Genomic DNA, 17,280 nt, shown 5'->3' with positions numbered 1-17,280 from the left:
TTGGAGGCCCTACAATAATGTAAAGCGAATGAGTTGGTGATAGAGGCCTAGCAGCAGTCAACTGAACCGCAGCTTGGCACAAGTTTGATGCAAGTTCACACCTTTCCCGCCTTGGAAGCTTGCCATTTCTGTGTAAGTCTGTGGGTTCAACAACTTCGTAATTGCAAAACACTCTCTCACATTTAACTCACAACACATGGATTGTGTGCAGATGTGGGATGCCAACACTGCAGTGGATGTGTATAGTTGTCTTAGTTCAGTCCCATCACAGTTGAATTGCTACCATTTGGCAGCATTCTCATATATAGTAGTAACTCCAACTGAAAATGTTTTAGAGTTTGTTCTTGTTAAAAAAAAAAAAAAAAAATCAGCTGGGAGTCATGCATTCTTTAAAATACCAGATGAGCTGTGTTGTGCTGGCCAGAGAAGCTGGCTGCTCCCACTGTCAGAAGGTCTCAGCTCCCCGCCTCAACGGAAGTCTACAGCCACAGCCTGTCATCACAAGTTGTGGCACCGATCTCTGTTTGATGTGCTGGAATCTCCTTTGGTTGCAGAGTCCACGCCCGAGGCCTCTTTGAGAGTTAGTTTGATCAGTGGCTCTTTCTCGCCACCAAGGCCTCTGATACAGAACAGAGCCCGTCTTTGGAGGCCAAGACGATTCCCAAAGTGCCGTGACAAGTACTAGTTGATTTAAGGATAGTTTTACGGATGATTTCATATTGGGTATTTGTGGGAGGCCAGAGTTACAAGGTTTTATGTGTCAATGATTATCTTTACGGCCACGACCCCGTACTGGCATGTTTTTCAGTATCTTGAAGTTGTTGGCTGTTTTTTTTTTTTTTAGCTTACATTTTATTGGTAGAACATTGGTGTATTAAATAGCACACTGTTTATTAATTACTAGCCTTTGCTATGGCCAGAATTGGAAAGAAGCACCATGGTTTAAGGAAAGAACTGTGTGTGCCCATTGCACTCGAGCTTTCAGAGGGGATAGATTAGCAACATGTGAGGATAGCTAGTGTATTGGAAAAAAGTAGGCGTGAATAGCAAAACATACCTTACTGTTTTTTAAGCCCAATCTGGTTTGATTAAAAAGAAATGTTGGAAGATAAAATAGAGCAGTATAGCACCAGTTCTAGTACAACTTATGAAGAGACATTAGATCCTGTGGTGCAAAACATTCAAAATGATGAGGTTGAGGCCTAATTCAGAAACGTGCACCAAACCATGTGAGACAAACAGCAATTCAAGGTAATGCACATGATTTAAATTGTCCTAGCAAACGTCATAATACTCCTCCAGACCATGAGTCCAAAACCACACAAATGGAAATAGTTGGAGCTGCCCGTTAAATATACTCTCCGTTACTTTCAAAAGACCACCATAACTTGTTCTGTAGTATGCTTTCATGGGTCGAACAAAACATCCTCTGTAACTTCGCTGTTAAATTCTGAGATGTTTTGACCAATTCATAGCAGTGGCATTTTTGCTCTTTGGCTCCACATTTGGACCATCTTCTTCTGGTTTTTGCTGTCAGAAACCCGAAACACCAGCACCAGGATGTTTTCAATGTTTGGTCCCACTCTGTCATGCTGGCTACACCGTTGAGCTAGTGATTTTGATCCCAATTACATCATCCTTTACAGAAACTCCTCAGATCTTCCTGATGGTATTCTGTCTTTCGGAAAGGTAGTCTGTATATGTCATACCCCACATTGACTTCTTTGATGTGTGTTACTGAAGAGTTATGAAAGGGAAATGTAGGATCAGTACAGTGGTGGTAGTAGCCCCTTTGCCAGCCAAGGAGACACTGGTTCTCAGCACACTGATTCAAGGCAGAAGTGATTTCCCTCATCTGGCACTGTTTCTATCAACCCTGAAGTTTCTACCCTACCTTCTCAATCTCTCCTCCTCCTTCACTTGATGGGTGTAGAAATTGAGAAGCAAGAGCGCTAAACTGTTGCAGCTTTGGGGAAGAAACGATTTCTGTGCCATTGCCTCTGTGGCCAGCTACCCTTTCTTGCTACATTAAACATTGGAAATATTTAGGATCACTATGTCTCCACTTCTGCCTTCTAGGATCCTTTTTTGCATCCTACCTTTTTTGAGGGTTTGGTACATGCAAGGGTTATTTCATTCAGTTTTGCAGGCGGGGTTGGCACCTTTACAGGCAATTGCCCACCTGATGACACGAATGTGCCAATATTTAAGAAATTAGAAGATAATTGTCAATTCATTCCTTCTCATCATTTTCCTTTGTTAGTATAGCATCTGCCTTTCGAACCACTACAGTTTTCAACACTTGTGTGGCTCTTATCAAAGATAGTTTTTAGGCAATTATGGTTTAGTGTAGGAAACTACCATCTTGCCTGGCATGTTACCCCCATTTTTCACTGTATATATGTTGTTTTAGTTGTATGTGTCACTGGGACCCTGGTAACCCAGGGCCCCAGTGCTCATAAGTGTGCCTGAATGTGTTACCTGTGTAGTGACTAACTGTCTCACTGAGGCTCTGCTAATCAGAACCTCAGTGTTTATGCTCTCTCATTTCTTTCCAAATTGTCACTAACAGGCTAGTGACCATTTTTACCAATTTACATTGGCTTACTGGAACACCCTTATAATTCCCTAGTATATGGTACTGAGGTACCCAGGGTATTGGGGTTCCAGGAGATCCCTATGGGCTGCAGCATTTCTTTTGCCACTCATAGGGAGCTCTGACAATTCTTACACAGGCCTGCCACTGCAGCCTGAGTGAAATAACGTCCACGTTATTTCACAGCCATTTTACACTGCACTTAAGTAACTTATAAGTCACCTATATGTCTAACCTTTACCTGGTAAAGGTTAGGTGCAAAGTTACTTAGTGTGAGGGCACCCTGGCACTAGCCAAGGTGCCCCCACATTGTTCAGAGCCAATTCCCTGAACTTTGTGAGTGCGGGGACACCCTTACACGCGTGCACTACATATAGGTCACTACCTATATGTAGCTTCACAATGGTAACTCCGAATATGGCCATGTAACATGTCTATGATCATGGAATTGCCCCCTCTATGCCATCCTGGCATAGTTGGCACAATCCCATGATCCCAGTGGTCTGTAGCACAGACCCTGGTACTGCCAAACTGCCCTTCCTGGGGTTTCACTGCAGCTGCTGCTGCTGCCAACCCCTCAGACAGGCATCTGCCCTCCTGGGGTCCAGCCAGGCCTGGCCCAGGATGGCAGAACAAAGAACTTCCTCTGAGAGAGGGTGTGACACCCTCTCCCTTTGGAAAATGGTGTGAAGGCAGGGGAGGAGTAGCCTCCCCCAGCCTCTGGAAATGCTTTGTTGGGCACAGATGTGCCCAATTCTGCATGAGCCAGTCTACACCGGTTCAGGGGACCCCTTAGCCCTGCTCTGGCGCGAAACTGGACAAAGGAAAGGGGAGTGACCACTCCCCTGACCTGCACCTCCCATGGGAGGTGTCCAGAGCTCCTCCAGTGTGCTCCAGACCTCTGCCATCTTGGAAACAGAGGTGCTGCTGGCACACTGGAGTGCTCTGAGTGGCCAGTGCCACCAGGTGACGTCTGAGACTCCTTCTGATAGGCTCCTTCAGGTGTTAGTAGCCTATCCTCTCTCCTAGGTAGCCAAACCCTCTTTTCTGGCTATTTAGGGTCTCTGTCTCTGGGGAAACTTTAGATAACGAATGCAAGAGCTCATCCGAGTTCCTCTGCATCTCTCTCTTCACCTTCTGCCAAGGAATCGACTGCTGACCGCGCTGGAAGCCTGCAAACCTGCAACATAGTAGCAAAGACGACTACTGCAACTCTGTAACGCTGATCCTGCCGCCTTCTCGACTGTTTTCCTGCTTGTGCATGCTGTGGGGGTAGTCTGCCTCCTCTCTGCACCAGAAGCTCCGAAGAAATCTCCCGTGGGTCGACGGAATCTTCCCCCTGCAACCGCAGGCACCAAAAAGCTGCATTACCGGTCCCTTGGGTCTCCTCTCAGCACGACGAGCGAGGTCCCTCGAATCCAGCGACTCTGTCCAAGTGACCCCCACAGTCCAGTGACTCTTCAGTCCAAGTTTGGTGGAGGTAAGTCCTTGCCTCACCTCGCTGGGCTGCATTGCTGGGAACCGCGACTTTTGCAGCTACTCCGGCCCCTGTGCACTTCCGGCGGAAATCCTTTGTGCACAGCCAAGCCTGGGTCCACGGCACTCTAACCTGCATTGCACGACTTTCTAAGTTGGTCTCCGGCGACGTGGGACTCCTTTGTGCGACTTCGGGTGAGCACCGTTTCACGCATCCTCGTAGTGCCTGTTTCTGGCACTTCTCCGGGTGCTACCTGCTGCTGAGAGGGCTCCTTGTCTTGCTCGACGTCTCCTCTCTCTCCTGGTCCAATTTGCGACCTCCTGGTCCCTCCAGGGCCACAGCAGCGTCCAAAAACGCTAACCGCACGATTTGCAGCTAGCAAGGCTTGTTGGCGTTCTTTCGGCGGGAAAACACTTCTGCACGACTCTCCACGGCGAGAGGGATCCGTCCACCAAAGGGGAAGTCTCTAGCCCTTTTCGTTCCTGCAGAAACCTCAGCTTCTTCTGTCCAGTAGAAGCTTCTTTGCACCCGCAGCTGGCATTTCCTGGGCATCTGCCCATCTCCGACTTGCTTGTGACTTTTGGACTTGGTCCCCTTGTTCCACAGGTACCCTAGATTGGAAATCCACAGTTGTTGCATTGTTGGTTTGTGTCTTTCCTGCATTATTCCTCTAACACGACTTCTTTGTCCTTAGGGGAACTTTAGTGCACTTTGCACTCACTTTTCAGGGTCTTGGGGAGGGTTATTTTTCTAACTCTCACTATTTTCTAATAGTCCCAGCGACCCTCTACAAGGTCACATAGGTTTGTGGTCCATTCGTGGTTCGCATTCCACTTTTGGAGTATATGGTTTGTGTTGCCCCTATCCCTATGTTTCCCCATTGCATCCTATTGTAACTATACATTGTTTGCACTGTTTTCTAAGACTATACTGCATATTTTTGCTATTGTGTATATATATCTTGTGTATATTTCCTATCCTCTCACTGAGGGTACACTCTAAGATACTTTGGCATATTGTCATAAAAATAAAGTACCTTTATTTTTAGTATAACTGTGTATTGTGTTTTCTTATGATATTGTGCAAGTGACACTTGTGGTACTGTGGGTTTCCCCTCGCCACCAGACCGCGTTCCGCTTCTTGCACCCCCGCTACAAGCGAAAGAGGGAGAAAAAAGAAACACGTGTAGCCTGCTTGTGACTGGGGCATCCGAAATTACTTTCGAAGCCGGGCCGTCGTCCGGCAGACCCTCGCCCGGCTGCCGCTCCCGTGTGAGGCCTCCGAAGAGATTCTAGAACACGCCCAAAGTTTGACCACAGCACTGAACCGAAGCCGGTGGCGGAAAAACGGTGTCTGTGGAACCGACTGACCAGGAAACGCATCGAGGAAGAGGTACTGGACTCCCGCCCGGGGAAGGGCACCGCGCTGCACGCTGTGGAGGCCCCGGCCGCCCACCCGGAGAGCATCGGTGCCGCAGGTGCCGGGTGGCTCACGTCGGAGTGCGGCGCGGAGTACGGACGCTGCCGCTGCCGCCGCCTCCACCACCGCTACTGCTGCGTTCGGGGGGGCGCGAGGGCCCGTGGGGGGAGAAACCTCGCCAAGGATAATCTCGGTTGGCTCGAGGCGAGGAGCTTGGAGCTGGACTGAGCGGCTCCTCACCGGCGCGCCTCCCAGCGAGGCGAGATCCCCTTGCACGCCTCTGCACCCGAGAGCGCCGAGGGACGACCCTGGGGGCCCAGTGACTGAGAGCGGCCGAGGGGGAAGACCGAGGGGCAAGCCCAGGGTGAGGCAGAGGCCCCTTAGGGCCAGAGACGGAGACAGGCCGAGGGACGACGCAGAAAACCTCGGGGGACCCTTGCTAGGCCCTCTGACGCCCTGTCGACTCCCGGGCAGGGCTGAGACCCTTGGAGGTGATTGACTGCACCCCCGGAGAGACCGCTGACCCGCAGACCCGTTGTGTGCAGGGGTAGCCGGTGACCAGCGCCCTCCACAGAGACAGAGACTTCTACGGAGACTTTCCGAGACTTCCACGGAGCCCCAAGGGTGCCATAGTGCCCCCATTACACACTCCTTCACCTAGAGGGACCCGAGGAGGGACCCGAGGAGCCAGCGACCCGAGCACCTGGAGACTGACTGTGGCATCAGAGAGAGGTCCTGGTGTCTGACCCCTCACCACAGACTGGCCCTGGGCGCTAGAGCCTGATCCTGGCCACAGGCACCATAAAGTGACTGACCTCCAGGCACCACAACTTTGGTACTAGAGTCTGACCCCGAGCACCTGAGACAGGACCCACATCAGAGACTGACCCCGGGCATCACACCCCGGGCACAAGAGGCAGACCCCGGGCACCGGAGACAACCAGCCGCACACTCTTGCAGGACACCGGGTTGCCGGTTCGGATCGCCGCCGCTGTAGTAGGCTGCCTGCTAAAACACGCAGGGAGATATACAATACTCAGAATTCTCTGGGTTTCCTGTGCACTAAGCGACGCTGCCACGCCCCCCGGGCCCTTAAATTGCAACAAGGTACACCGCACCGGGCAGGGGCAAGGGGTGGGCCCTCTGTGGCCTGAAGAGACGGGACTGGGCACGGGTCTCTGCCTAAACTGTAAATTATTTGTATTACATCCTGATTACGCGGTTTTGTGTTTTTTGTATTGCTGAATTATAGCTGGTGGTACTTACTGCAACCAACCTATGATGGCTAACTGTAATAACTCCGCCAAAAATCTAGGAGCTACTATGCTTGATAACTACCTGGTTAAAGTGGTTAAAAAGATTAATAGCGATCGCAGAGTCTCCCTAGGGAAAGGAGGTTCCCCCGTTCAGACACACCCTAGTTCCTCCCCACATACAGTGTCTACCTTTGAGGATCTGGGCGCCATCACTGATAAGGATATGACACTAACTGAGGCACAGATATATTCTAATCCCTTAGACTCAATGGGTATAACCGGCGAGAGCCCATTTAGCCCCGTGGTTATGGCAGATACTCCCCCCCCAACCAGCAAGAGCAGTTAGGGCTTGTAGTAAGTCGTTGGGCAAAAGAGGAGCGGGGAAGGTCAGCAATTCTCAGAAGTCCCTCGAAGCAAAAACCCATACTATTAAAACAAAGGGATTAGACGGGGGATCAGATAAGCCAGTGGGTTGCTGTCACAACAGGCAGTATATAGAAAATATACTGGCAACAGTAGAGGATAAGTTAGCGACAAAAATGGCTGAAATTTTTAGCACATTATTGTTGAAAATTGAAGCACTTACCCAAGAGGTCCATAGTCTGAGGGTACAAGCCACATCGACACCAGCAGATGTACTAACGGTACCACTTGATTTACCATCTGGAAATTGTGTTGAGCAGGCAGTACTCACGGGCAGCAGTTTAAGACATAAAGCCCCATGTAACGAAACAAGTTTGGAGGCGGAGCCCACTATACCTAGAGAACCCGAAGTGACTCGAGGGTCCCTAGAGGGTAGGCCACAACCAACTCGAGTCCATAAGGAAGTAAGAGAGCACAACAATAATTATAATGTTAGGATTGATCTCCCACGGAGGCCGCCCCATTTGTATGTATATTGTCAGGAGTCCCAGAACTTAGTTCAGGTAAAAAAGAAGGTTACAATGACTTAAAAAATAAAGTAGCCTTCTGGCTTACTAAGAATAGACCCCTCCCCCCTACCATTGATGGTAAAATCTTAAATGTGAGAAGGGTGGGTTGGCTTGGCCACATGATTAAAGATATTCCAGGTGATCTGGTAATAGTTAATTTCAGGAGTACAAATGTGGTCCCATTTTTGCGAGGCTGGTGCCCGCAACTTGCAGATGGACCAATAGTCACTTGGGAACTCCCAGATTTTTATCCCACGGTGTATCCCGAGGTGAAGGTGCCTTCCCAGATTAATAAAAATGTCATTAACCCTCCCAGGGGTTGGTTCGCACCAGAAAGCATTGAGCCCTTGATTACAGCCGGGAGATATGGGCCGTTATCCTGTCTAGATGAGAATGATTGACTGATTGGTAGAGAAGAAATAGTTAATTTTACTTTATTGAAATCCCCCCACATAGAAGATATAAGTTGGAAAGCTATTGCCACAGATCCAAGTAATAATCCTGACATTTCCCCTGTTGGTACATTGTCTGCATTACCCAATTTTAGTACGGACTCACCCACTGCTTTAGCTGAGCCTGTTGACATGTTATCAAGGTATATATCCTGGAACATAGCCGGTCTGGAGTCCAGCCAGTGTATTCCTGATTGGAGGGACTTCATTGATCAGGGCGATATAATTGCATTCCAGGAAACATGGGCTATCACACCGATATTTCGGGTGGGGTATCTGAACTTTAGCAAGCCAGCAATTAGAGGCCAGAAAGGGCGTCCTGTTGGAGGTCTTACAATTTGGGTCCGCCAAAGTGCGGGTGTAAGAGTTGAAGAAGTGTCAATTGATAGTCCAGACATAATTGCCTTGAAGATAAAGTCCAACCAAGGTTCAAACATCCTGCTGGTTAATATTTATGTCAGGGGCCTCCAAGGAGGAAGGGTGTCTCCGACCCTCCTCCTGTTGGATGACATTTTATCAGGATCAACGATCGATGGCCACAAAATTGTGATGGGGGATTTTAATACTTGTTTTGAGCCTTTGGGTATTGAGGACGGCCCGCTCACCGAGGACGAGGATCTATCCTGGGGTATTCCCCAACTTGAGATACCCTCGATCGCTAAGTGGTCGAGCTCAGCCACCTATATCAAGGGGCTATGCCTGGATACGGGTCTAAGAGCTGTTAATGGAAGGGTCAAGTCAGATAGGAAGGGCAGGCATACATTCAACAACGGCAGACACAGTAGTCGTATCGACTATATTTTGGTCGACGTGAGGCAGTGGTTTGCAGTTGTTGATATGCTAGTTACGGAACGCTCAGAGAGCGATCATGACCCGCTGGTTTTGACCTTAAGGGATTCCAGCTTTCAGAAGTCGGAGGGTAGTGGTCCTAATATAACAGAAAAAGAGGTCATTGTGAGCAACGACATGCGCAGGGTACGTTGGTCCAAAATAGCTGTGGACGCTGGGGCCCGTAGGGCGATAAGAACCTTAGTGTCTAGCTCTGTGGAGCTTTTAAATAATTGTGGCTCACAGGACGAGATTAACAGCGAACTTATACATACCCACTCTGACTTGTTTCAGGAACTTAAAAAGTTGTTCATCAAATTTATCCCTAAACAACCTAGGACCAAGAAATACTCATCCCCTACCTGGTTTGATAAAGAGTGTAGTATGACTAAAAGAGTTCTCTTTGAGGCTATTAAAAACAAAAATCATAGCCAGATTAGATCTTGTAGAAAACTCTATAATGAGGCAAAACGCAAAGCAAAACAAAAGTGGGACGAGGAACGCTGGCTTATGCTGTCAGAAGCCTGTGGTAAACGCAATATGCAACAGTTTTGGTACCTCATGAGATGGGGTAACTCGCAGGACGCCCACTATAGCCCAGCATCTGTCTCTAATCATCAGTGGGTAAAAAATTTTGAGGATCAGTTTAAGTGTCATACAGTAGAAGTGACAATACCCTACCGTCTTGAGCCCGCCGAGCTGTTAATATTCTCAGCCACTGAAGTTATCAATTGCCTGCAAAATATTCCCAAAGGGAGGGCCCCTGGCCCAGATGGTATTCCAGCTGACATTTTTTTGGAAGACCAGGACCTGTGGGTACCTTATATACTCCACCTGGTGAATGCAGTTGCTGCAGGCGCTAAAATTCCTGACTCATGGTATGGGGCAGAAATCCTTCCTATATACAAGAAAGGCGATCGCTCAGTACCCTCAAATTACCGGCCTATCAGCCTTATTGATGCGATCCAAAAAATCATAGCGCGCCTCATTTTAGGGAGGATACAAGAATGGATATCAGACTCAGATATTTTGACTCCGTTGCAGGCGGGTTTTAGACCTCATGTAAGCACCCTTGATCAAGCCTTTCGTTTTGCCCTTTTATATTGGAAAACAGTTTTTTTGGGTAAGGGCAAGTTGTATGCAGCTTTTGTGGATCTAAGATCTGCATTCGACTTGGTTCCTAGGCCTAAATTATGGGACAACATACTGGAACAGGGAATGCCCAGGGCTCTAGTGCGACTCTTAATGAATCTTCATACACACACCTATGCCCAAGTCCGCTGGGGTAAGCCTGGCGAGGTTATGGACAGGTTCCATGTTTTGAAAGGTGTTAGACAAGGATGTGTCCTGGCTCCCACTTTGTTTTCCCTGTTTATTAACGGGGTTACCAAATATTTTGCAACACATCCCACGGATGCTCCCCAGATAGCGGGAATGAAAGTACCATTGCTCATGTTCGCGGATGATACCTTGTTATTATCAAAGACCAGGCAAGGGCTCCAGCAGGCCCTACTCAGATTTGAGTTATTTTGTGACGAGCATGAGCTAGAAGTAAATGTTTCTAAAACAAAATTTATGGTACTAAGAGGTCGAACACAAACTGGCAAGGGTCAAAATGGGTGGTGCTATTCTTGAGCAAACTAATGAATTTACATATCTGGGTGTGCATTTTAGTGATAACTTTAGTTGGAAACCCCAGATTGATATCCAAGCACTTAAACATGCTCAATTAGGCGGAGCCCTTCTTAAGGAATATAAAAGATAATTTACCCGCCCGATGTCCCCACTTATGGAAATCTATGGGTCAAAAATTCTTCCATCAGTTTTGTATGGGGCAGAGCTTTGGGGTTATAGCAATCTGGACCGACTGATGCTGGCCCAAAACAGATTTACAAGAGGGGCGGTTGGTCTTCCGAGGTCATCCCCACGTATCCCGCTCCTTTATGACCTTGGGCTCCAGCCGGTGGAAGATCAAGCCAGATTTCGGCCCCTGGCCTTCTGGCGAAGGTTGTGGTCTACCCCAGAGCTGTTATTATATGCGAAAGCTTGTCTCGAGGTAAGGGACACCCTAGGATCCGATAAGATTGGCTGGTTTAAGGGTGTTAGAACCACTCTTTGTGCCATGGGTCTAGGTGCCCTTTGGCACACCCCTGACTCAGCTACCTTTCCTTCAAAAAAAGTGCTGAAACAACTATATTGGGAATGGGTGGTAGGCATAAGACACTCATCCCTTATAGGTAGTTCCCTTACAACAACATTTTTACACGTGAAAGATGCCCCTGCAATTGAAAAGTACTGGGATGTTATAACAAAACCTATGGACCGTAAATTATATAACCAAGTTAGAGTGGGCTCATTACCATTAAGGTGTATAACCTCAACCTGGGGCACTGGTGGCCCAGACAAATGCCCATTGTGTATTGAAATGCGGGAAAATGTGAGCCATTTGTTTTTTGTTTGTCCATTATATGCTGCCCCAAGGAAGAAGTGGTTGGTACCCCTATGCAAAAGTCTGGGCACACAATCGGCCGAGACTGCTTGTAGGATCCTTAAAACTGATCTTTCACCTACTATAGCAATAGGGGTGGCCAAATTCCTGGGGTGGGCATGGATAATTCGTTTTGAATCACTAAAACTGCTACATGTTTTAGATAAGTAAATTATCCTGAATTTTAGAACTGAGCTTTTTTAAAGTAATGTACTTCTTTTTATTAATATGTTAAAATATTTAACAAATGATGCATTAGATAGATTTAATACGTTCTTAGTAGCTTTTATGAAATATTGTATTTTTATAATCATTAGCACTGACAATTTTATAAGTATTATGACGTGTAGCATGTCTTTTATGATGAAATATCGAATAAAGACTTCTTTGAATGAATGAATGAATGGTACTGTAGTAGCTTCACACGTCTCCTAGTTCAGCCTAAGCTGCTCTGCTAAGCTACCATTATCTATCAGCCTAAGCTGCTAGACACCCTATACACTAATAAGGGATAACTGGGCCTGGTGCAAGGTGCAAGTACCCCTTGGTACTCACTACAAGCCAGTCCAGCCTCCTACATTGGTTGTGCAGCGGTGGGATAAGTGCTTTGAGACTACTTACCACTCTTGTCATTGTACTTTTCATAAGAGAAAAATATACAAAACAAGGTCAGTGTATATACACATAGCCAAAAAGTTTTTGCATTTCCTCTTTTCACTCTTTTCTAAGTGCTGAAAAGTACTCCTAACTTTCTAAAAAGTTCTAAAAAGTTTTAAAAGTTTTTTTTCTCTGTCTTTCTAAAAGCTCTGACAAACTTTTTATCTTTTACTATCACTTTAACTCTCTCTAAAAATGTCTGGCACAGGCCAAAATGTTGATCTGTCCAAACTTGCATATGATCACCTTAGCTGGAAAGGAGCAAGGAGTCTCTGCATAGAGAGAGGTTTGAGTGTAGGGAAGAATCCTTCCTTGGAACTGTTACTTAACATGCTTAGAGAACAAGATAAGGCTAGAAGTGCCCCATCTGTTGAAAAAGTAGCTAATGGTTCCCAATCTGATCCAGGGACTCCCCCAGGAAAAGATTCAGGAAAGAAACTTCCTAGCCTGCCCATTACTAGACAGTCTAGCATAGTTGGTAATGATGATGAGCCACACCATATAAATAGTGTTGTCTCACATCATAGCAAAAGCATTTATTCTCACCATACTGGTAGTGATGTTTCTGTTAGCCAAGCTGTTAGGGTGGCTTCTGTAAGGGACAGGTCTCCTTCTGTCCATTCTCACCATACTTCTGTTTCAAGGCATGTCCCTCCCACCCACCCTGATGACAGATTGTTAGAAAGGGAGCTCAATAGATTGAGAGTGGAACAAACCAGACTGAAGCTCAAGAAGCAACAGCTGGATTTGGATAGACAGACTTTAGAAGTAGAGAAGGAAAGACAGAAACTGGGTTTAGAAACCCATGGTGGCAGCAGCAGTATTCCCCATAGTCATCCTGCAAAAGAGCATGATTCCAGGAATCTGCACAAGATAGTTCCCCCTTATAAGGAGGGGGATGACATTAACAAGTGGTTTGCTGCACTTGAGAGGGCCTGTGTTGTACAGGATGTCCCTCAAAGACAGTGGGCTGCTATCCTATGGCTATCATTTAGTGGAAAAGGTAGGGATAGGCTCCTTACTGTGAAAGAAAATGATGCTAATAATTTCCAAGTTCTTAAGAATGCACTCCTGGATGGTTATGGCTTAACCACTGAACAATACAGGATAAAGTTCAGAGAGACCAAAAAGGAGTCTTCACAAGACTGGGTTGATTTCATTGACCATTCAGTGAAGGCCTTGGAGGGGTGGTTACAGGGCAGTAAAGTTACTGATTATGACAGCCTGTATAACTTGATCCTGAGAGAGCATATTCTTAATAATTGTGTGTCTGATTTGTTGCACCAGTACTTGGTGGACTCTGATCTGACCTCTCCCCAAGAATTGGGAAAGAAGGCAGACAAATGGGTCAGAACAAGGGTGAACAGAAAAGTTCATACAGGGGGTGACAAAGATGGCAACAAAAAGAAGGATGGTAAGTCTTCTGACAAGGGTGGGGACAAATCTAAAAATGAGTCTTCATCAGGCCCACAAAAACACTCTAGTGGGGGTGGTGGGCCCAAATCCTCTTTTAATCAGAACAAGGAAAAGAAACCATGGTGCTATTTATGTAAAATAAAAGGCCATTGGACAACAGATCCCAGTTGTCCAAAGAAAGGCACCAAGCCTCCTACCACTACAACCCCTACTGCTACACCTAGTGTCCCTACTAATAGCAGTGGTGGTGGGAGCAAACCTACTAATAGCCAATCCAAGGGAGTAGCTGGGCTCACTATTGGTAACTTAGTTGGGGTTGGCCTTGTTAGGGAGGCCACAGAGGCTGTGTTAGTCTCTGAGGGGGCTATTGATTTAGCCACCTTAGTTGCTTGTCCCCTTAATATGGATAGATCTGTATCTTCAGATTATTCCAGAGAGTATTGTGCTCTGTTCAGAACCAGTGTACGGTTTTAGGGTGATTTTGCAGTTTTTACGTAGCCCAGGAAATGGTTCTGGCAGTGTTTCGTCCAAATCACTTCTTTGGGGAGGAGCTTGGGCTCTATTCTGTGGATGTGCTGAGTACCCTGCTGATTTACTTGGATAGAAACATGGAGTTTCACCAGACGATTTTTTTGTTATACATGTATTAGTGGGGAAAGGTAAAAAAACAATGACTGCCAGCGAGGTGTTTGGTACAGATTGGTATCTCAACGGCACAAAAGAAAGGATAATTGCATAAGTGCGGTCAGTGAGGAGAGTGGTGGCCTTATGGGATGAGTCATACGTGGTCTATTATGTGAGAGCTGTCGGGCTGCTGAGTGAGTTTACCCAACACTTTGGACTTTTAAAAATAATAGATGTACTGAATGCTTATTCAGATTCATTTGGTACTAGTGTTTTTTCGTGTTCTATAATTTTTTGGGCGTAGTCCTCCTAAAACAAATTGAAACATCCTCATGTATGAAAGGACTGTAGCAAAGAAGACATGCAAGGCGTTAATGATCTGATTATTTAAAAGTAATCTTCGACACCCAACTCCTAGATTTCAGTCATGGTCCTGGACCAGTCCCGGAAAGGCCTTGACTTTTGAACCCTACTTTGCATGACATCTTCGTGGCTTGGTATCTACATATGAGGGACAATTAAGTCTGAACAGCCGAGCAAACAGTAATGGAATCCACAGACTTGATAAAGAGAACAGCCTAATTCCTGAATGTAAAACCTATTTTGTCTGCCTCGATGAGGACTTAATCTCAGTTATGTAAAGACTATGACAAGCACACCTGAACTTTGAGTAATGAGGATTACTAGTTCAGCTGGTAATTTATTCTCTTCTTCTTTTTGAACTGTGGAGAAGTAGTAAACGTACACGGTATTTTCTCTAGCAATAAACATGCCCTTGGCCTCTCTCCACATAGTGCTCTCAACAATAGGTAATATTTACCTTAAATAGGTTGTGAGAAAATGTGGTCTACGTGGAAACTTAAAGGATTAGGCGAATGTTCCCTTTTAGAGTACTGCAGTCTATTTTCAGTACCATCCAAGAACGGGTCAGCACTATCATGTTAATGTCTCTTACATTAGTCTGCACAATGCTCTTGTATATTGTTTGCATCTTAAATCAGTCTGAAGAACATCCAATAAGTGAGTACTAGCAAAGCCCATCAGGTCTGGGCTATTTCACTGGAATGCGCGACATATAGCAGCTACTTCTTCAGTCACTCTGCCTCTTGATATTATTACAACTGTCTCTACTTCTTTCAGGAAGCACTCAAAAGCCATCTTCTCTGTGTCTTGAGCTAATTCTCCCCTTCATCTAACACATATTGCGTGTCTGCCCAAATGTACATCGAGTCTGCATATATTGCCTCGATAAAGCCTTACGCTTTCAGTAATTATGTTTTTTGTCATTTCAGCTGTTTCTCTTGCTCCTGTGAGATATTTTACCAATCCTGTGTCAATTACCCTATTATTTTGCTGGTGCAGTAATGATTTCTAAACTCCTAAATAAATAAATCTCATACATATCAAGAATATGTTTGCTGTAATGAATGGATCATCTTGAAGTGTGCCCTCACAGGTTACCTATTTTTTTGTTTTCTAGAAGTGACACAAGTTTATTTAAGTAACACTACCTTTTTTAATATAGACGTTTCCGTATGGAAATGCAGGCTACAATCCTGCTGTTTTGTTTGTAGCCAGTCACAGATGGTTTCAAATGGCGTCCTGGCTTAGTATAATATTCATTAGGCAAGTTGTTATGCGATCCTGTGTCACTGGAACATTTGTGACACAAACTATTAGTACATAGACCACATTACAAAATCAGAGAGGTCGCAGATAGTCAGTGCTCTCTGCCATTAGGTACCTGGAAATTGTAGCTGCCTGGTGGCTGACAGATGAGACAGAGAAAACAATTTATATGGGTCTTCAGATGTTGTAAACATTCACTGTTTAACATGCTGAAGATCCAGAATATACTTTTACTTTTCCTGCAATGCCTTTGATTCTTCTTTCAGAAGACTAGTTTTATGAGCACAAGTGAAATCTAACAGCTGAATCTTGTTGTCCCTTTTAGGTAAATTTCAGGTCATGATTCTCCGGACCTAATTTTCAGCAGCTCCTTCTTGTGTCATCGATACGACTGCCATGCAATAACAAGGAATCCAGAGTGCTGCAGTTGAGAACGTACTGCCAAATTATACCGGAATATTCAAGAAGCCGAAATATTTCTACTTTCGTAAATGCTAAGAAGTTTTTTAAAATTTTTATTTAATGCCAAATTCATGCAAAAAAATCTAAAGAGTTAAAGTTAATAATTCATCTATGCAAAATTCTTTAAGTAGCTGACAACCTTTGTACAAATGGATACAAAAATAGGACTCTTTCTGTTGGCACTGTAGGTCAACATTTAAAATGTATAGAGTTATCAGTACATCTCTGCGTTCAAAGCCACATCATCTCTAAATCTTAGGGGCCGAACATATTTGTTGTAATGTGAAATCATTTTAAGTGTGAACAATTGTTGCAAGGCACTGAAAACATTTTTACAGGAAATACGGACGCTACTGCAACACAGCGAAGAGCTGGTGGATGCCGGCACTTAGTAACCAGATATTGAAAAAGCATTAAGTGTGATGCCAGTAGCAAAAAAATCTTGGAGAGCAGGGCTTTTTGTAATATTTTCACCCTTTTTTCATACGAAATGGTACTGTAATTGCACTGTCTTACTTGTTGTCACTTTGTTTTCTTGGGCACTTTTCCTTCAAAGGTAAGAGTGCAATGCTGATCATTTACCCTGATGTTAATATATTTCAAGACTTAAAATAAACTCTTTTCTTTAAAGTGGTTAATGTGCGTGATTCAATGAATTCAGGGGGCATTCTTCATTGAAAAACAGTCTCTGTGGTTTTCCTGCCTTTGTAATGACGTTTGTTACAGTGGGCCTGGTTTTGCCGAAGCACTCTAATGCCCATGAAGCTTAACTTTTGTAAATCTAGAAATAGACGTCAACTGAAGTGTGAGTGATGCAGCTTGTTGAGTTAGTAATTTACCAGCTTTGTAAAACATTGTGCAAATATATGGGGGTCACTAGTAGCTCCACAGCAAATAGTAAGAAGCTCACAGGCAGGCTATTTAGGCCGGTATGTCATTCAGAGGATCTAGGGGTGAAAGCTTACTTCCAGACCAAACATACATGATTCAGTGCTGCTCAGCGGAAAACCCTCAAAGTGGAAGTCAGAGGAAACATTTTTACAG

At 45.4% G+C, this 17,280-nt stretch overlaps 1 protein-coding gene across 1 annotated transcript in view; it reads left to right on the top strand.

The window, feature by feature from the left end:
• Window positions 1-16,869, top strand: part of TRAPPC6A (trafficking protein particle complex subunit 6A) — a 111,797-nt gene extending 94,928 nt beyond the window's left edge. The window contains exon 6 of the mRNA XM_069207704.1: window positions 16,100-16,869. Coding sequence (XP_069063805.1) covers window positions 16,100-16,131 — 32 coding nt within the window. The 3' untranslated portion in view covers window positions 16,132-16,869. The remainder of the gene's footprint in view (window positions 1-16,099) is intronic.
• Window positions 16,870-17,280: the final 411 nt, after the last annotated feature.

Source organism: Pleurodeles waltl, chromosome 9 (assembly GCF_031143425.1).
Source record: "Pleurodeles waltl isolate 20211129_DDA chromosome 9, aPleWal1.hap1.20221129, whole genome shotgun sequence".
NCBI classification, from domain to species: Eukaryota; Metazoa; Chordata; class Amphibia; order Caudata; family Salamandridae; genus Pleurodeles; species Pleurodeles waltl.
This window is presented reverse-complemented; position numbering and strand designations above follow the sequence as displayed.